Source organism: Petromyzon marinus, chromosome 46 (assembly GCF_048934315.1).
Source record: "Petromyzon marinus isolate PM22_M1 ecotype Great Lakes invasive population chromosome 46, UKy_Petmar_22M1.pri1.0, whole genome shotgun sequence".
In the NCBI taxonomy this organism is placed as follows: Eukaryota; Metazoa; Chordata; class Hyperoartia; order Petromyzontiformes; family Petromyzontidae; genus Petromyzon; species Petromyzon marinus.
The window spans coordinates 15,215,293-15,236,491 of record NC_133712.1 but is presented as its reverse complement, the minus strand read 5'-3'; the positions used below and the strand labels follow the sequence as shown (position 1 = coordinate 15,236,491).

The window sequence follows — 21,199 nt, the reverse complement described above, 5'->3', positions numbered from 1 at the left end:
AACAACTTACATTTTAACGATTGACAACCAAAACGGGTGCAAGGCTCCAGCAAACTTTTAAGAACCGCTGGCTTAACGCCACGATGCAGGCTGCTCGTTACTTGAGTAAAGGGATTCTTGGCTGGTTTTGGGCCCTGCAATTGCGAAGCGTAAACATCTCGAGTCTTCGTACGTGATCAGCGTTCGCAAACCTCTCTCTATGTATTATATTCAATCCTCCCACTCGTTGACAAATACGCTTCCACGTGTCGTCCCCCCACCCACCCCCATCCAATGTGCCTGGGCTAGCTGCATCAATCGGGTTATGTGTCCCTGCTGCTCGTCTTGCAGAGAGTGAGAGAGACAGAGAGAGAGGTCGTTCGAATGTTTTGACTGTAAGTAAATATATACTTTACGGGAGACCCTTGAATATCGCGGGTTCATCGTTCGCGGGTGTCGGCCTATCGCGGGCAACCAGCAAACCGGTTACCCCCCCACACCACACACCCTCGTGGTTCAAGATGCGTTGAGTGGGGCCGTGTGGGGGGAGGTTGACGTTACCCGGCTGATTATTCCTCGTAGCAAACACCGCAGTGGTAAACCTGGGAGGGGGGGGGGGTCTCTAATGGGCTGGTAACCCCTTAAACACCGAGCATTTAATTATCAAGGGGACGAACTATGAAGAGGAAAATGAAGGAGTAGGTGGGGGAATGGATGGTTGAATCTAAGTAAGAATGTGCCGGCGGCCCTAGACTCGAGAGATAGGCGCCCAGTGCAGCTCACAGCTGATCATTCAAATACTTTCTATGGCCTCCCCAGGCATTGTTTAAAGTGATATATGCTGTGAATAATGGTCTAGACGGGGGGGGGGACTACAAATGATGATCACAAAGCATTGTGGCTAATCAGTGTTGGACTACGCAAATACATTGTTGACGCTAATAGCGCATCTTCATCCAGGATCTATTCACTGCTAGATGCCGATGCTGCCTTTGCCGTATTCGGCAAAGATCGGGCTCATAAAAAAAAAATCATATGGCAGTCGGGAGGCTAAATCGGCCTCCAAGCAGCAAAGGTGGATTGCGTGAGCGACGCTCACAACAACGAGCAGAGAGCTCCGGGCGGATAAAAACAAAAAAAACACGGCAAAACGTTGGCAGTAGTGATGGGAGCAAATTTAAAACCCACAACATCTGGGATGTGAGATCAGGGCATAATTCTGGATCACCTCCCCGAGGTCGAATAAGACCTAAACGTGCGCGTTGCATAACACCGCCCGCGTGTTAAGCGGCCACACCAACAACGCGTGGAGGGATTTCTCTCTCATACAGCAGCAGGAGTTCGGGGGGGGTCTCCAACAGCCTTTGCATGATACACAGCGGGATGATGTCTGTGTGGTGATGATGACAGCGTGCGAAGCGAGAATGAATACCGAGGGAGTACGAAGCTCGTGGAAGCTCTTAAGGAAGCACGTGGAGTCGCCGGTACACGGGTGAAGTCGTGCATGAGTGACAGTATGTGAGTGACAGTATATGAGATAGAGTGAGTGTGAGAATGTGTATGGGGAGCGGTAGTGTAGCGGTTAGCGCGCTGCGCTACAAACCTGGCGACCCGGGTTCTGGTCCTGGGCCTCCCCTACGTCGACTCAGCCTCAAATTAGTACCTGGTGCGATGTGTAAACATCGCCACTGGGGAGACAAAGGCGGTGGGGCGTGGTGCTGGCCACCCACCCCTCGTGTGCCGTACCGGCCTTCATAGGTGCTCGCTAACAGCACTTGCCCCTACAGTCTGTAAAGCCTACACGGGGGATCTTTGTATTTGTATGCGCGGTAGTGCAGCGGTTACGAACCTCGGCTCCTCGAGTTCGATTCCCGCTCACGGCCAATACCAACCTCAAATGAGTCGGGGCTCGCTAACAGCACCTGCCCCAAGAAGCAAGTTTGCGTAAATGAATGAATGAGTGTATGAGTGACAGCGGGTATGAGTGAATGAGTCACAGTAGACACGAGTGAGGGAATGAGAGCAGGTATGAGTGAATGAGTGGGTGAATGAGTGACAGCAGGTATGAGTGAATGAGTGAGTGTATGAATGAGTGACAGCCAGGGAGAGTTACACGAGAGCTCGATAGAGTGTTGTGAGTGCGAGAGAACTAGACAGTGTATGACAAGAATAGTTTAGAGCCAGTGAGAGTGGTGTATGAGTGAGTTTTAGCCAGGGAAAGTTTTGCATGCGTGAGAGTCAGGGAGAGTGGCGCGTGAGCGAGACCCATGAAGAGAGCGGTGCATGAGTGAGAGCAAGGCAGAGTTGAATGAGAGCCAGGGAGAGTTGAATGAGTGAGAGCCAGGGAGAGTTGAATGAGAGCAAGGGACAGTTGCATGAGTGAGAGCCAGGGAGAGTTGAATGAGAGCAAGGGACAGTTGCATGAGTGAGAGCCAGGGAGAGTTGAATGAGAGCAAGGGACAGTTGCATGAGTGAGAGCCAGGGAGAGTTGAATGAGAGCAAGGGACAGTTGCATGAGTGAGAGCAAGGCAGAGTTGAATGAGTGAGAGCCCGGGAGAGTTGAATGAGTGAGAGCCAGGGAGAGTTCAATGAGTGAGAGCCAGGGAGAGTTGAATGAGAGCCAGGGAGAGCGGTGTACGAGCGAGAGCCGGGGAGAGTGGTGCATGAGTGAGAGTGAGTCGGGATTGTGAGTGTGCCAAGCTCTCCGTGTTGCCCGGCCCGCGTCTCTCAACTCCTCGTGCGCGCTCCCTCGCTCGCCGTCTCTCTCGCTATCTGTGCGGCTCTCTGTCTGTGTGTCTCTCTGTCTGTGTCTCTCTGTCTCTCTATCTGTGCGGCTCTCTGTCTCTGTGTCTCTCTGTCTCTCTATCTGTGCGGCTCTGTCTCTCTATCTGTGCGTCTCTGTCTCTCTATCTGTGCGTCTCTCTGTCTATCTGTGCGGCTCTCTGTCTCTCTATCTGTGCGGCTCTCTGTCTATCTGTGGGGCTCTGTCTCTATCTGTGCGGCTCTCTGTCTCTCTATCTGTGCGTCTCTGTCTCTCTGTCTCTCTATCTGTGCGGCTCTCTGTCTCTCTATCTGTGCGGCTCTCTGTCTATCTGTGCGGCTCTCTGTCTATCTGTGCGGCTCTCTGTCTCTCTGTCTGTGGGGCTCTCTGTCTCTCTGTCTGTGCGGCTCCCTGTCTCTCGGTCTGTGTGTCTCTCTGTCTCTCTATCTGTGCGTCTCTCCGTCTCTCTATCTGTGCGTCTCTCTGTCTCTCTATCTGTGCGTCTCTCTGTCTCTCTATCTGTGCGTCTCTGTCTCTCTGTCTCTCTATCTGTGCGTGTCTCTGTATCTGTGCGGCTCTCTGTCTCTCTATCTGTGCGTCTCTCTGTCTCTCTATCTGTGCGGCTCTCTGTCTCTCTATCTGTGCGTCTCTCTGTCTCTCTATCTGTGTGTCTCTCTGTCTCTCTATCTGTGCGTCTCTCTGTCTGTGCGGCTCTCTGTCTCTCTATCTGTGTGTCTCTCTGTCTCTCTATCTGTGCATCTCTCTGTCTCTCTATCTGTGCGTCTCTCTGTCTCTCTATCTGTGCGTCTCTCTGTCTCTCTGGCTGTCTATCTGTGCGGCTCTCTGCTCACTCACGCGTGGAGGAGACGGAGAAAGACAACGCGCGAAACAAGCGAGCGAGCGAGCGACACCGCGTGAGGCAACGAGCCACCCGACCCACCCGTGTTGATGTTCTCGTTGATCCTGAGCGGGGCTCTGAGGATGTAGACGAGCAGCAGCACCATGAGGAACCAGAGAGCCCACAGGTAGCTCCAGGACCACGCCAGCGTCGCCTTGGCGCGCTCCACCAGACTCGCGGCGCCCTCCGCCATGTCAGCGGGCGGCGCGCGGCACTGTGGGAATCCTTAACCGCCGCTGCACATCGCGGCGGTGACGTCATCGCGGCGGTGGCGGCGGGACGTCATCGCGGCGGCTATGAAGTTTTGTTGTCGTTGCAATGACGTCATCGTGGCGGCGGCGGAGATGGGGTTTTGTTGTCGTTAACGCTGGGGGGGGGGGGGTTGTGGTGAAGTCATCGAGGCGATGAGTTTTATTGTGGTTGCGGTGACGTCATAGCGGCGATGAGTTTTGTTGTCTTTAACGCGGGGGTTGCGGTGACGTCATCACGGCGATGAGGTTTTGTCATTAAAACGAGGGTTGCGGTGACGTCACCGCGGCGATGAAGATTGTCGTTAACGCGGGGGTTGCAGTGACGTCATCGCGGCGATGAAGTTTGTCGCTATCGCAGGGGTTGCGATGACGTCATCGCGCGTGATGAACACTCGAAAGAACCAAGAATATGAATCCCTGCAAGTCACGAAAGCTTTAAATCAAAACTCGCGCAGACGTCAACGCCAGAGGTTTGCACCGCGGCGACGTGGTGACGTCATCACACGAGTTTTTGTTTCACGTCATGTCGGCGACGTCATCGCGCGTTGTTTGCAACCTGCGCCGGCGCGGTGACGTCATATCGCGAGAGTTGTCGGTGATGCCGATGCAGCTGCCACGTGCAGAAGCACAACAACAACGTCAACCATCACCACGTGCATCAATAATAACACCGTGCCCTATGAGGAAATTATGAATATAATGCGACGTTTCGGGAAATATGCCCTTCGTCAAAGCACACGATGATGTGCTGTTGAAAAAGGGCCATTGCCTAAACCGTCGCGAATTTTATGTTTTTTTAGCCAGTGGGATTTACATCTTACTACGGCGGTCCCCAGTAATATCCATATAACTACTACCACACTTGACTTCCTCACACAGCGGTGCCGATTTTATCCGCCCCCGTGGGACGGTGGGATGATGGGCTGAGTCAACCCCCCAACCAACATTCGAATCCGCAAACCCTACCGATTGCAGCTGCTCGTTCTACATATCGAATCAGAATATTTATACCGCAGGAAGAATCCGATGAGCTATAAAGAGATTCTTTCACGGATGTCCAGTTAGGGGTTGGTCAGACCGTTAACAACAACAAACAATACAAAAACACGATAGGAGTGCAAAGTATAGGAAAGGTAGACAAATCACTTAAAAATATATATGGAAATAAAACTAGAATTTTATCTTTCCATATACACATTTGAATACAGTATAAAGTGTTCCTCGTGTTTTGAGCGTATTTAAGCACCGTTTCAATATGGGCAACATTTTTATTTTATCTTTGTGTATTTGTTTGTGTTACTGCCTTGCGATGGGACTTTGTAGGATGAACTTTGAGATTTATAAGGGGCACGGGGTCACCAATAAGGTCTGAATTGGTCTGTAATAAGATTGGGCACTAGTAAGGGAGGTTGACTGGTATGGCATTATGTTTGTTGTTGTAACGTTCTTACACCCCGTGCCCCTACTAAACAATCTGTGACAAAGAGCTTTATAGCTCATCGGATTCCTCCTGCAATACAAGATTCTGATTAATTAAATAAAAACAATTCTCATCCCTTACCAATATGGCGCTCGGCACGTGCGTCGCACGACCGGGCCGACGTCACAGCGCGTCACGCCACGTGGGGTCGCAGGGGTCGCGGTGCCGGGAGACGCGTGGTGGTGGGAGCAGCTACAATGGCCTCCGCGCTGGAGACTTACGTAAACCGTATCCTCTTGCTTGTCGCTGCTGCTGCTCCTCCTCGCCCTCCTCTTGCAGGGAGCACGCGGGGAGACAGGGGGTGCACGTGGCGGGGGGGGACAAGGGTGGAGAGGAGTGGGGACACGTGGAGCACGGGAGAGACCCGCTACTGGCTGGGTCACACACGGGACAGGACCGCACGAGAGAGACAGAGTTAGAGGAACACGCCACGCAGGGGATACGCGGGAGACAGAGGGACATGGGGGGGACCCCACAGGGAACGCGGGGAGGATGGAGAGGGTGACGGGGGAGGGGGAGATGGAGGACGCGGGTCGCATCGGAGTTCATCACAAAATAATTCGTGAACCCCCTCGCTGACCGGGCAGGGGTCAGCGAGGGGGTAGGTGGGGGTTGTGGCGAGGGGATACTAATAACAATACTGCGACTATAGCCAGCCGTGTCCCGTGGCTCGAACCTGGGTGGGCCTGGCAGTCGGGGGGGATGCGAAAAACGTCGGGCAGCTGTGGTGTGTTGTGGTGTGCTGTGTTGTGGTATGCTGTGGTGTGGTATATTGTGGTGTGGTGTGTTGTGGTATGCTGTGTTGAGGTGTGGTATGTTGTGGTGTGCTGTGGTGTGTTGTGGTATACTGTGTTGTGTGATGTGGTGTGTTGTGTACTGTGGTGTGGTATGTTGTGGTGTATTGTGGTACACATGTAATAGCTACTACACATGCAGTAGCTACTACTACACATGTAGCTACTATACATGTAATAGCTATTACACGTGTAGTAGTTACTACTACATGTGTAGTAGCTACGGGTAGTATGTGTAGTAGCTACTACATGTGTAATAGCTATTACACATGTAGTAGCTACTACACATGTAGTAGCACGTGTAGTAGCTACTACTACACGTGCAGTAGCTACGGGCCCCGCACTTTCAAGGGCCCCGCGCTAAATGCTTTCAAGCTATCAATTCCGATTCAGTGATTCCGCACTTGCTTTATTACTATAGTACTATACTGCCTTAAACTTTTACGAACGACTGGGTGTTTAAGGTTATCGATTTGTCGTATTATCTGACTATATAGCTAGTTAAAAAAAAACAATTACTTTACTGTGCAAGTTAAAAAAAATGCGCGTTTTGATATTTATGTGTGTTTTTTTTTAATTTAGGGCCCACTTTATAACATGTGCTACAGGCCCCGCACTATCTTCATCCGGCACAGAGGCGCTGCAGCGTCCTTGCTGTGACGCGTCGGTAGAGCGAACGGTTGATGGCCAAGCCACGTTCATAGTTCATAGTTAATTTATTTGGTATAGCCCTGTGAGCCATTCGGCTCTTGAATCGGGTGCAACCGCAACAAACAAAAAAACATGAACAAGAAAAACATCTTTAAAGTGACTATGTGACTGTGCAAACATAAAATACAGGAAAAAATATCAAAATATTCCTGAAATAGCACCGTACACCAACGCTGTGTGCAAAAATCCCAGTGGGATGCAGGTCAAATAACAACAACAACAACCACAAGACAACTAAAATTAAGGCCATCAGTCTAACTCCGTACTACAATAAACAAAAACATGGCCAAAAAAAAACGTTTTCGAAATCAAAATAAAGCCATAAATCCAATGTAACAGTGATCATAGGGACTGTGACCGAATTTTTAACAATAAACTACATAAATAAATTATAACACCAAAATCTAGAGCCATATTTTAGGCCACTGAATAGCAGTGGCAGCGAGGGTTGTACAACTCCTCGAGCAGTTTTGAGTGAAGATCTCATAGGTAGTGATTCAAGTTGCAGTTTATTGGCAATGGCATTCCAGACCCTGGGGACGTTGGCACGAGGAAGCCTGGCATCATCCGATCTAGCGCAGAGGCACGGTGCAGAGGGACAGGTTGGACGATCCTGTGGTCTCCCCGTGTGAGTGTGCGCGTGTGCGTGCTTGGTTTTGATTGCAGGAGGAAAAAAAGAGGGCGCAAAGCAAGTTCAGTACTGTGTAGGCGCGTTGTGTAACGGAGCGCGTTACGCGTTGTGTAACGGAGCGCGTTACGCGTTGTGTAACGGAGCGCGTTATAACGACGCGCTGTTCCGCGTTGTACGAAAATTGTTCCCTCATTTAATAACCGCGTTGTAGCGAAATCGCGTTGTGTCCAACACCGGGCGTTGAGCGAGGGCTTGCCGTACCTATTCACCCGCCCTTCACGATTGTGTTGTGCTATTGGAAACTGCATTGGCACGACACGATAAATAGGCGGTATGATTACACAGTTTCATGTAACGTGCCTATTTTTAACTTCTTTCGCACCGTACGTAGCCAACCGTGCTAATCGGGGGAATGGACGCCAAACCAAACACAAAAAGCAGCTCTAAAGAAATTCGTTTTCAATGTAGATTTAAAAGCACATAGCTCCCAGTGGCTTCCTCACATCTGGAAGGAAGAGCGTTCCAGACGGCCGCAGAAGCGCATCCGAAAGTGCGCGATGCGGCGACCGCCTTTGTTCGATGGTCAGCCAAAAGCCGCCGCCGCCGCCGCTGCTGCTGCTGAGGATGACCGGAGTTGGCTTGACGGTTTATGTCCTGCCTTGATGCATTCTTGTTGACACGTGGTTTCCCTTCGGTGTCAAGTCAAAAATGTACAAACTTACCCCTGGCTCGGCCAAGTTTGTCCTTAACTCTAGGTTCCCACAGACACGGTCTCCGTCATCACTGCAGACGGGAGGATGATCGTGGTAAGCGGAGTTCGTGCTCGTTGAGTTGTTTTTTTTTTAACCTCGCTCGTCAAACGCTCCGCTAAGGAGTCTGCGCTGCCTGAGGAGAATGCGCGGGCGCACAAATCTGATGAAAATGTGCTCAAGTTTTGTCGTCGACTAAAATGTAATTCTGGAGTGCAGCGGCGGTGGTTACGCACGTGGCGTGTGATCCGGCACTGGAGGAGGGGAGGGTTGGTGGATCACGCAAATGTTGCTTAACCCCCCCTCCCCCTCCCCATGGTCGTCGAGAAGCCCATATTGTGGCTTGCCAGCAGAAGGCGGTACGGCGAGTCGAATAATCGCCATCTGTTTCCATCTGTATGGGTATAGAGTGTTGCCCCCTCGCACGCGCGCGTGGGTTTTCTCGGGGTGCTACAGTTTCCTCCAATTCGTATAACAATCGCTCATATATTACTCGTTCATAAAGCCTGTCTTCGCCGGGCAAAAAGTTTTCAAAAAACAAGATTTTTTGGCAATTTTTATCTACTATCAGACCATGAACAACTACTCCAAAAATGTGTTTTTCCGTGAGAAAAAAAAATTGTTGATAACTTGATTTAACTTCTTATATTTAAAGACGTACCCATGGGAAACCACTCAATTTCTAGATTCCGTTTTAATAATAAAAAAACTCATATTTATCAACTTAATAGTCTAAAAGGGGAAGCTCTCCTATCTTTTACCGTTTTCGAATTATTCAGATTTGAACATCGTAAAATGCGATTTTTTTTTTTATTTTGAAACCGCCTGAAACCGAAATATCTGAAAAGCAATAAAAGATAGAACAATGGTTTAACGCTCTAGCAAACGAAACAAAACGCAATCTTATATTTTGAACGGTTTCTGAATGACACCACGTGCACAAACATGTTCATGGGGCATTGAAAATCAGGATTTGAGGACGTGAAAATGTAAAAACCTTGTATTTTCATATCTTTCCTGTTGTTGGTGTCCTAACAGCTACATGTGTGTGCCACATTTCCAGCGTTCCACATTGTCGGGAAGTACCCTCGAGGTTTTTGAAGCGTACATACAGATTCAAGTCTTTATTACTTGTATAGAAGATTATAATGTGGTGCCGGGGGTGTGCGTGATATCGCGAGGAGATGGACGAAACAATTCACCTGATGGCAGCGGTCACGTTGGGTATGGTCACACAGTCGCTAAGCGGGGTTGCCTTGCCTGTGCGCACCAGCATTTCTAAAGCCCTATCCGTTGTATGGGATTCCGCAAGCCAGCGACTAATGGATAATGCATTATGAGAAGTGATCAGCAGCAAAGGAAGATGCAGCAGCACTTAAGCCAAAGAGAGAGAGAGAGTGTTCATAGGTTGTGCAGTGCGTAAGCCGAGTGGTTGTGCATGCTGAAGCTAGTGGCCGTGTTGAGTGTTGTGTGCACCAGTTGTCGCTGGCCATTGTGTTTTACACTGCCTCAGTGACGAGGCTGTGTAGGTAGTAGTGGATGTGCCGAATGGCTTGCGTGAAGACGGTGGTGATGCTGAGTGGCGTGTGTGCAGATGGTGCTGGTGACGGTTGGGGAGTGGTGGCGCTACGAACCCGGCGAACCGAGTTCGATTCCCGCTCGTGGCCCGACATCGGCGACGATTATCTGAACCGATCCTGGGCCTCCCTCGGGTCGACTCAGCCTTAAACGAGTATCTTTTGCGATGTGTGAACATCGCCACTCGGCAAACAGATGCGGCCGGGTGTGGTGCTGGCCACCCAACTCCCCTTCGTGTGCCGTGCCGGCCTTCATAGGTGCTCGCTAACGGCACTTGCCCCGACAGTCTGCTCGTGCTGAACGGGGGGGATCTTTGGTGATGGGCGGTGCTGGGTGATGGCGCCATTGTGGCGTGCGTGAGCGATGGCGATGATGCCGGGCAGCGCCGCCGAGCGGCGTGTGGACGGCTGACGGCGGTGATGGGTGAGGATGGTGGCGGCGACGATGGTGCACGAGTGACGGGTGTGAGTGTGGGGCGGTGATTGCTGGGTGACCGACCGGCGCTCGTGTGCGGCTGCGGCAGGGAACCCTCAAGGGCTTTGACCAGACCATCAACCTCATCCTGGACGAGAGCCACGAACGCGTGTTCAGCTCGAGCCAGGGCGTGGAGCAGGTGGTGCTGGGCCTCTACATCGTGCGTGGAGACAACGTGTGAGTAGCCGCAACGCCGCGCGCACACACGCAGCCACTTTTATACACACAAAGACAAAGATCCCCCGTATAGCCTTAACGGGCTGTAGGGGCAAGTGCTGTTAGCGAGCACCTATGAAGGCCGGCACGGCACACGAGGGGGTGGGTGGCCAACACCACGCCCGGTCGCTGCCTTTGTCTCCCCAGTGGCGATGTTTACACATCGCACCGGGTACTCATTTGAGGCTGAGTCAACCTAGGGGAGGCCCAGGACCAGTTTATATAATCGTCACTTGTGTTGACCGTGGGCGGGAATCGAACCCGGGTGGTCAGGTTCGTAGCACAGCGCGCTAGCCACTACACTACCGATCCCCACACACACGATGCCACTTTATACACACACAAACGATGCCACACACACACACACACGAACGCCTACGTGTTAAACGAACATATCATTTACTTTCCTTTGTGGAGGAGTTTCAGATTGGAGATCTGAAGATGATCTGGACACCTGCCATACAAAGGAAAGCCTTCATCCAGAAATCAATATTGGCAGTTGATTGCAAAATGTACATCCTGTTGTCAGGTTCATTGGGCACTGTGAAATACCCCCCCCCCCCCCCTCTTTCCCAAGTGTCTGTAACTGATGTTTTTTGTTTACATTAATTCCACAAAGTCTCGAGTCGGTCGCACGTTACGCTACCGTTTTGATTTCTAGTCAAAAAAAAAATACGGAAAAAGATTTTCTCATGTCGGTTTACTCGGTTCAATCTTGCAAAACGAGACTCCTAACCCAGGATCTCTTGAGTTCTCACCCCGGTTAAACAAAGGCAAAGTGAACGTCGTTACGCCACGCGACCCCCCACAGCTGCCACTCCCTATACGGCGAGCGAGAAGCACGGGCGTCGCGCTGCGACAAAGGCGGTGGTTTGATTCGCGTGACGAGCGTTGGGGTGAGGCTCCCCCCCGCCACCCCCCCCCCCCCCCCCCGGCAGTGCCCAACATCGCGCGCGTTCGGCACAGCAGGAAGCGCTATTTTGTGAACTTTTCGTCGCTCTCAAAGGTTATCCTGAAATCTTCCAGGGATTCTGAACGGTTTTGCAAAATACGCTGTCAATGTATTTTTTTTATTTTTGGCGGGGGGTGTGGCGAAGAAGATGGCGCTGCTGGAAGCGGGAACGTTTCTAGGGAATCGCAGACCCCTGCTCTCAACGCCACTCCCCGTTTGACGTCGTGCCAGCGAGAGCGCCGTTTTACACGCCCGCCATGAAACCAATTTGCGTACCATCAAAATTGGAATCTCCTTTATCCTGGAGTAAATCCGATGAGCTATGAAGCTCTTTTGTCACAGGTGTCCAGTAATATGAGAAAAGAAAGTGATGTCACGCTATAATAGGGAAAGCTTTGGCTTGCTGGTTGGCTGCCTGTGGCTGGCTGGCGTGTCGTGATGACATCACGCCTCTCCCCCCCCCCTCCCTGGCCGTGGATTCCACGCAAATGGGAGGCAATTGCTTGTCTGTATAAAAATGGCAGCGATGTTAACATTGGATTACTACTCATCATCAGACGCTATGAGCCATTAACCGATGTGACGTTATAATGGCCTTCAAAAATACGCACGTACGCGACGCGATGAGCACGGTTGGCTACGTATGGTCCCAACATTCATTGATGTTAACATCCTAAAACGGCACGTGGATTTTTTTCTCCGGGTCCTCCGGTTTTCCCCTCCACGTTCAGAATCGGCGTGCGTTTTAGAGTATTTGGCTGCGCCTATAAGTGTGCACGCGATGAGCCGCTTGGTTTGAGCTGTCATTTGCGGCCAGGTCCCTTCTTGAAAAAGAACCGCACAGCTCAGTCCGGGAACTTACCTGGTAAAATAAAAAAAAATCGTTTCGGGGTATTTAGTTTAAAGCATTCTTTCACGCTGGCTGGAAAAACACTTCCCCGTAGGTCACGGCGTGTCATCCTTGCCGCTGCAGTCACCACTCAAGCTTGTCGCGTGACCCGTTCTGTGCAAACGCAGGTTCGATTGTGAGAGTGGGCGTTCGAGGGAGTGAACGAGGTTGCGTCCGTGCTGTGTGCGCAGAGCGGTGATCGGAGAGATCGATGACGACACAGACGGGGCGCTGGACTTGGGCAACATCCGCGCGGAGCCTCTCAACCCAATCATCCACTAGCCCTGTACCCCCCCCCCCGCCCCCCCCCCCAGCACTGGCAACCCCATTCTCTTCCATAACCCCTGACCCTATACACACAAAGATCCCCCCTATAGCCTTGATAGACCGATGGCGCTGTACGTAACACACACAGACTAAGATCCCCCCTACAGCCTTAACAAAATAACAAGAAGAGCCACTTGTTTTCGAATCCGGTAAAGACTCCCTCAACATTGCAAGAGCCGCAATGCGACTGTGGTGGTGATCATGAGACGCTGGCGGCCCTCGATAAATGACGTCACAAAGCGGTCCCTTTAAAGATCCACCGCACGCGGCTCTGGAACCGCCGATTGCTGAGCCCTGGGCCAAACCCTACACACAAAGATCCCCCAGTGTAGCCTTAACAGACCGTTGGGGCAAGTGCTGTTGGCGAGCACCTGCGAAGGCCGGCACGGCACACGAGGGGGTGGGTGGCCAGCACCACGCCCGGCCGCCTTTGTCTCCCTAGTGGCGATGTCCACACGTCGTGCGAGGCGCTCAATTGAAGCCGAGTCGACCGAGGATTGGTTTGGATAATCGTCACTGGTGCTGGCCATGAGCGGGAATCGAACTCTGGTGGCCAGGTTCGGTAGTGCAGCGCGCTATCCGCTACACCACCGCTCCCCACCGGATACATGGAATGCACGCACGCACACACACACACGTGCATTCTTAGCAAACCCTCGCACTCATTCTACGCAAGACTCTCCCCGCATCCTCCTCGCCGGTCATCACTGCAGCCACTCGCGCTGCCGCCCCCCCCCCACAGCGTCGCACGCTCATCCCATTGTCCGCTCGCTTGGCTCTGAGCATCGGGGGCGGGGAGGCCTCACGCGGAGATCTCTCCCCGCCCAGAGATCCCCCCCCCCCCGCCACTCGTCGTGTTGTCGTTTTCATCATTTTCCCGTTCACGCTTTGGGATCGTGGGCAGAGGCGGCGTGCGGCCGTCCCGGCAAGTTGATCGTGCACGGCAGGGAGGTGACTCGCCTTGCGACCGAATGACCGTTCTCGTCGGTGTGCGGAAAGGCGCGGCGATCGACCAATCCCCGGTCCCGCGTGAAACGCTCGACAGGGAACAAACAAAAATACCGCGGACTCAATTTTTGTATACGAATTTTTTTCTAAGGGGCATACGGCGCACACGGATGGCGTCAACGTGGAGAGTTAATGCCCGTCCTCCCCGTGAATGCAAAACTCAATTGTGTCGTGGCAGGGAAGGAGGCAACGTCGCGGTTGATGGTCGAGTTTTGCCGGCCGCGGGAACGAACACCGCGGCTGGTGGGCGGGCGGGCGGGCACGTGAACATCGCCTTGGGGGAGCGGTTTACGTTGCACAGAACAGCTTGGGGTCTGTGCAACGCTTCTTGTTATTCCAGTTGTTGTCCATAATACAGGTTTTTTTTTTGGGGGTTAGATCGCGTAAATATATAAAATGTGTCATTAAACCCGCCACCACCGCCCGACACAGCCAACCAGTAAGGTTTGTCACGTAAACAGAACGTGGCCAATTCGTCACTAGTACAGCGCGCCGGTGTGTTGGAGAGCAAAACCACAACAATTACAACCCGAGCACGACGTTTCGCCAGTAATTACCGCTAGCTTCATCGGGAGCCTTTCATTCTCTCAGAGCCCCCGTCGTCGGCGGGCGCTCGACGTCCGAGGTCGCGAGGGCCAGAGCGGCGAGCGGGGCGGCGGCGGGGCGGTCAAACGACGCCGCGCTCGGTCGACGTAGCCGGAGAGCGTTCGCTAAGCGTAGCAGCGTGGGTAGTAGTAGTAGTAGCAGTCCGTGTGAAGATTCGTTCGACCCGGGACGTTTGGCGCAGAGTACGAAATGACCGCGGCGCGGCAAAGCAATTCCCACCGTGAGGCGGAATCCGTTGTGGGGAGGAAGGGCGAATGATGAGAAACAACGCCGCCCCCCCCCCCCCACCATCGCAACGGAGACTTTTTGGCGACGCGCGAAGGTGTTGTGGCACTGCGTGTACGGACAGAACAAATCTCTCGACCTTGTCCAAACCACCGGCTTCGCAAAGGACTAAAACCTGCGGCCATGCTCGTCGTCGTTGAGAACCACCGACTCGGAGCTCGGAAAATGTGGCTCCTCGTCAGCGCAGCCCGTAAACGACAAAAAGGCCGCGTGTTGGCAGTTCTTTTGAGCTGGTGGTCTGGACGAGGCCGAGAGCTGTGATGATACGCGCAGCGCTGGTCACCTTTGCGTTGATCAATGTAGGTGACGGCAGACTGCCGTGCTCTTGAGATATTCTGACTGCCCAAAGGTTTGCGTGTTATTTGCTAAGGCAGGCCTGCTACCAGGTGTGATTTGAAATGAATCATACTTTTTTTTTTTAGACTTGTTATCCACGTTAACAAAAAGTACATTTGTGTTGTCTGGACATTTTAATTCATTTAGGGCTTTGTATTAAAGGTAGAAAAAAATCCCATTTAAATACTTTGCCGAGTGTGTGTGGCAATTGAAACATCAGTGTGTGTGTGTGGCAATTGAAACACCGGTGTGTGTGTGGCAATTGAAACATCAGTGTGTGTGTGTAGCAATTGAAACATCAGTGCGTGTGTGTGTGCGTGGAGTCAAATTCGTACGCTGCCTTACATACACATCGCAATCGTCCCAAGCCCCCCCTCCCTCCCTCCCCAACTTGCTTGATTCACCACAAGTTGGTCGGCACAGCATTCACTCAACTCGGAGGAGGGGATGGCTCGCGATGCACGGGGGAACGACAGCCGGAAGGTGAATGCACCAAGCCAGGCGGATTAGCCGGTGGCAAATTCTTCCCAAACTCTTGGAGTCTTATTTTCACCTACTTGTATTTCATCAGGTAAGGCCCCCCAACCGAGCTATATATAGAGAGACTTTTTTTTCAGAAGCGACCTGGCTATCACAAACGATAGCTCGACGAAGTGGCTTAATCGTCGCGTGGAAATGTTTAGCAGCCAAATACCATAATTTAAAAAAAACGCGTGGCGCTGATTCTAAATGTGGAGTGGGGGAAAAAAACGGAGGAACCGGAGAAAAATCCACGCGGCCACCACGGGGAGAGTGAGAGAGACGCCAACTCTAAAAATACAGCAGGTGTCAGGGTCGGGAACGAACCCACGACCTCCTGTATACCAGACGGAGTAGTTAATATCTCGCGAAAAAATGTATATATGTGAAGGTGTTATCGGCCAATGAACGAGTGTTCAGATGTGGGAGAGAACCCACGATGTAACAACTTCGCCGTGCCGATTTCTCATGGAAAGCCAGGGGCACGGAGAACCGCGTTGCGACGCTCGCGTGATCCACCAACCCTGACTGCTGCCTCCGCACACGCTGGAGTAGGGGCAAAGCCACGTGCGGTAGAGCGGAGCCCACCGCCTTCTGTGAATTGTTCAAACGACTCGACTGATGACGATGGTGTCGATGTAGTCGGCTGGTCGGCAGAGGGCAGTACAGCCAAATAAATTGGAAGGGTGCGAGGCTACAACGTCGAGCGGCCTTTACGAAACTCGCACTTGGCCGTCCTGGTGAAGGGTCGGCCAAAGTCAGTCTTTATTGTATCCTTGGAGAAATCCAATGGGCTGCGAAGCTCTCTTTTTTTTACACAGATGTCTCTAAGCAGGGGCGGGTCTAAAATGTACTACAACAACAATACAAAAAAAACTATCAAAAGTGCAAAGTATAGGAAAGGTAAGTTCATTAATTAAAAATATATAAACTAACCCCCACGCCCCTGGTGGGAAGGACTTCATACAGCAGTGGATTGACAGGGAATTGAGCGATTTGCTGTGGGGATTTGGGATGTTTGGCCAATACCACTTCACATTGTATGACTGTATAGCGATGGAAGGAGAGCCATGCAGATTCCGGGCGGTATAACATGCAAACCCCACGCCGAACGGCGCCTGGTACGGGAATCGAACCCAGGGTTGCGGCACAGAACGAGGGTCAAATCATGCTACTTGTTTCGGACTTCAGACGATGGGTCGAGCAAGTCTGCGACCTCTGCAGCCTCACGCGTTTCTCTTTTTAAGGACCGCTTCGTGTATCCCGCCACGATACGAATTGCAAAGTGAGCACATCGACCAACAGCACAACAACAAAACAGACGCCGCCTCTTGATTCTTTTCGACAAACGGCGAGCGTCTAAAAGCCCAACGGTGGTTCCTGCAACGCTCCCAAATCGCACCAAACCCAGAACTCCTTGCAGCTCTGCCCAGGAGTTTCATCTCGACGCCCGAGACACAGAGAGAGAGAGAGTCAAGGACCACGATCACCACGGCGTCGGACCCCTCCACCACCTGGAACCCCGCCATCACCACCACCTCCACACTCGCAGCGTTTGATTATTCAACCTGCCATGAAGCGCCTTCTCAAACACGACATCTTTAATCTTGATTTGAAGCTTTCGTGACAGCAGGAATCCATACTCGTGGGTTATTTCGGTAAAGTCACATAGGTGGAAAAGTAAAATGAATCACGACGTTTCGATCGCAACACAAGCAATCGTCATCAGGTGGGACAACCACAGCATACTTTTTTCTTGTCGCGGTTTGTCCCACCTGATGACGATTGCTTGTGTTGCGATCGAAACGTCGTCATCTGTTATTTTTCTACCTACGTGACTTTACCGAAAGAACGAAAGAGTACACTACATCTTTTTAAAAAAATATTTTTTGACTTTTACTTGAGCGGATCTCTCTGGGATGGGCCCCGCGCCTCGGGCGGCAAGTGAACATTTTGCGCGTTATAATTTAGCGTTGTTATTATTAAAATTTACTACAAATAAATTAATGGTTTGACGTTCTTCACCAAGTACCCGTCCTGTGTTCACATTCATTGCGGCTCTCGAAATATTTCGGTTTTTCTTTCAAAACCGAATTATTGAATTAAATGGTTCTTATTATTTTATTTGCCGACTCCCTTGGCCCTTAGAAAAAAAAATAACATCGCTCCTGGAGCCAGCCTCGCTGACGGCATTGAAAAAAAAAAATCCTGACCACAGGTGGCAGCACCATCATCATCATCCCTCCGAGTGGCTAAATGACAGCGGCGGTTACGGTAATTCTGCCCCCCACGTCCGCATGCAGAGAGATACCAAGGTGGAGACGAGGCCCATGTCGCAGGCACTTGGGAGGTAATGAACTGTGGTGGCGAGTTGCATTCGTATTGTAAATGTAAAAAAAAACATTTGTTATGCTAATAATTCTTGAGATATTTAAAGTTGCAAAGGTCGTGTTTGTCTCCATCAACATCATCCTCACCAGCCATGATCAATCCACTGCTGTATCGGGGCTCTTGAAATCGCGGGTTTGTTTCTTTTACATAATTCGAAAAAAATGTCTCTTGCTGCCAACCCCTGGACCTAGCCTGTTATTTTAAACGTTAGTTTAAACATCGTTATTTTACCTTCGTTTTTTGTTCCGTAATTCACGTACTAAGTTTACCCATCCGTGTCTATTTTTCAGTTTTGTACCCCCATTATAACACGTAATTACAGGGACTCCTCTACTTACGAACGAGTTAGGTTCCAGAGGTCTGTTCGTAAGTCGGTTTGTCCGTAAGTCCCAATTTTACTCCCGTCGATTCCAAACACGTACAGCTTGCACACTAAACACGGGGAATGGCTTTAAAAGTTGTAAACTCTCATCTAGATGTAGATGCCACCGGTTCTTCATGCTCTGCAGATGTAGATGCCACCACCGCCATCCATTGCGCGGAGCGGTTGAACTCACGACTCTGGGTCCGAAAAAGGCAACTGGACATACGTACCAGGTTGTTCGTATCTCTGAAAGTTCGTAAGTCGAGTGCTTGTAAGTAGAGGAGTCCCTGTACACTGCTTTCCCCCCTGCCCCAATAACTCTTTACATTTCTTGAGCCACCCTCACAGGCAACATTTCAAAATCATCCTGAAGAGCCACGCGCGGTGGGACTTTCCACGTAACCACCCTGAAGTTTAACAAAATATACGGATTGTTCAATGGAGCTAAGTCGGTGGTGTGACGCGTAACACACACCTGAAGGCACGGCCACCATCCCATCCTGGATGAAAGAGTCGGTTGTTCTCAGCGCGCCCTATGCCACGGTGGTGTTTATTGCCAAGGATGGTGGACATTATGTTTAATATGAATTGCAGATATATTGTAATCGGTTTACATTTCATGCTCGATTGAAGAGCCACTTAACGATTATGATAAAGATGTTACCCACGAAAGCCATGCTGGCGAGATGCTAACTGGCTTGCCATGGGACTCAGTATGGACCTGGTGATGTCCCGTTGTATATTTCTGGCTTGCCATGGGACTCAGTATGGACCTGGTGATATCCCGTTGTATAGTTCTATTCCACGTGTCCCCCCCCCGCCTCCACATTTAGAAACAACACGCGCTTAAGATTCAGAATCGTAATATTTAAACTGGAGGAATCTGATTAGCTAAAAAGCTTTTTTTTTACCACAGGTGTCCAGAAGGGGTGGGTACGAACGTTACAACAACAAACGGTGCACAAACAACGATTGTATTGCAAAGTACAAGAGATGTAAACAAATCACCCAAACAACATACAAATACAACGAAATATCACCATCCTACCAGGCAAAGCCCACCGAGGTATTAACTTATTGTTCAGAAGCGTGCCTGTCCAAACATGATAGCTCAACAAAGTGGCCCATCATTTGAACATTTGTCACACCTAAATAATCTAAATAATCTGAATGCATGTTTATAAATGTGGAAGTAAAAACCGGAGGACCCGGAGAAAAAAAAATCCACGAGACCACGGAGAGAGAGAGATGCAAACTCCAAATATACAACAGGCGTCAGGGTCCTCTACTCTCGCCCTAGGTCGACTCAGCCTCAAATGAGTACCTGGTGCGTTGTGTAAATATCGTCACTAGGTAGACAAAGGCGGCCGGGCTTGGTGCTGGCCACCCACCCCCCTCGTGTGCCCTGCCGGCCTTCATAGGTGCTCGCTAACAGCACTTGCCCCAACAGAATGTTAAGGCTACACGGGCGATCTTTGTCTTTGTTTTTTTTATCCTGGCGAGATAAGAGAAATTCAGAGGAAGTGCTGAACGAGAGATCGAACTGTCGAGAGATGACAGAAGAAGGGAGATACAGGTGACAGAGATGTCACGACGGGATAGATGTATAGATCGAGAGACATGGGATGGGGCTGAATGGAAGGAGAGAGACAAGGACGAGATAAGCCAGTGAGAGATTAATTCGCTTTTTGTTGTTGTTTCGATTTGAATTCGAGGTGATATTTGGTGCAGCCCTCTCTATATATATTTTTATGAAGCCCTGGGTCGATGAGTCAACTCAATTGAGTTGACCTTGGTTTGGGTGCGATGTTTGTTTTTGTGTGGGGCAATATTTCTATTTGTTCTTGTATTGTACAGTGTCGTGAGATGCAGTTTCGCATGAACGACAATATCACCGGTGAGCTGTTCTCGGGACGAATTGGCCACGTTCTGCTTACGTGACAACCCTCACTCGTTGGCTGTGTCGGGTGGTGGCGGGGTTTAACGACACAACATTTATATATTTACGCGATCTAACCACCCCCCCCCCAAAAAAAAAAATCCCCCCTCTGTTATAGACGTCGGGGGTTCTGTTATCAACGCCGTGCAGTGCATCGCTGCCACACAGCACTGGCACAATCCCGGTGCTGCGCCACGTCACCTCGGTGTAAATCAACTCATGCCGCCGCCCGAACGAACACAACAGCTGCCCGTTTTTTCAGACCGTCCCGGGCCAGACCCGTGCCAGTTGTGAGTGGATGTTCGGCCATACTTCACCACGGTGGTGAGTGGGATTTCGTCGAATGGATGGGGGTGGGGTAGTTCCGATTCAGGTATCACTTATCACTGGCGTGGCAGCCATAGGAAGCGACAACACACACACGCGCGCGTTAGGAATATTTTTCAAGCGCACATTTATTATTGATACGTTCGAGAACTTGCGCGGGCCCATTGAGAGATACGTTGGGGGCTGTGGGTTTTGGCAAGTGGTGGGCAGGGATCAGTGAGGGTCTTGACTGAGAGGCCGTCCATAAATGACGTCACGCGATTTTGGACGATTTTTGACCCCCCCCCCCTTGTCACACGGCGTCACGAAAAGTCAGACCCCCCCGCTCAAATATGACGTCACAAAGCTCTGCCCCCCCCCCAAAACCATATTTCCATTTTGAAAATAAAACATGCTTCAAATCGCTTTAAACTATTGTCATTGTAGTGCGTATTTAATGTGGCGCTGCACTCTGATGTTGTAGGAGGAAACATTTATTAAAAAGTATATTTAATTAAGTAGAACGCGTTGTCTATATTTATTTAAAGTTGCGCATTTTGATGTGACGTCACATTTCTCAACCCCCCCCCCCCTCGTCACAAATGTCTGACCACCCCAAGGGGGGGGGGGTGCTCAACCCCCCCCCCCCCCTCGTCATTTATGGACGGCCCCTGAGGGTTCACCAAACCAAGATAGTTGAGAACCACGGAGCGAATGACATGGCACTGCACTTCAGGTCGCGCGCCACAGTGGTG

General features: G+C 51.0%; 2 protein-coding genes across 10 annotated transcripts in view; one reads left to right on the top strand and one right to left on the bottom strand.

Moving 5' to 3' along the window:
* Positions 1-3,905, bottom strand: part of ST7 (suppression of tumorigenicity 7) — a 117,225-nt gene extending 113,320 nt beyond the window's left edge. For 4 of the 9 annotated variants that reach the window (XM_076074244.1, XM_076074246.1, XM_076074249.1 and 1 more), the window contains exon 1: positions 3,681-3,897. In XM_076074244.1, coding sequence (XP_075930359.1) covers positions 3,681-3,831 — 151 coding nt within the window. In that variant the 5' untranslated portion in view covers positions 3,832-3,897. Of the gene's footprint in view, positions 1-3,680 lie in introns of all 9 variants that reach the window. The other 5 variants (XM_076074247.1, XM_032971471.2, XM_076074254.1 and 2 more) reach the window with 4 other exon arrangements.
* Positions 3,906-5,484: 1,579 nt separating this feature from the next.
* Positions 5,485-15,109, top strand: LSM8 (LSM8 homolog, U6 small nuclear RNA associated). The gene is made up of 4 exons (XM_032971456.2): positions 5,485-5,597; positions 8,271-8,311; positions 10,356-10,483; positions 12,555-15,109. The coding sequence occupies exons 1-4, from the start codon at positions 5,567-5,569 to the stop codon at positions 12,643-12,645; spliced, it is 291 nt and encodes a 96-aa protein (XP_032827347.1). The 5' UTR covers positions 5,485-5,566; the 3' UTR covers positions 12,646-15,109.
* The last annotated feature ends 6,090 nt before the right edge of the window (positions 15,110-21,199 follow it).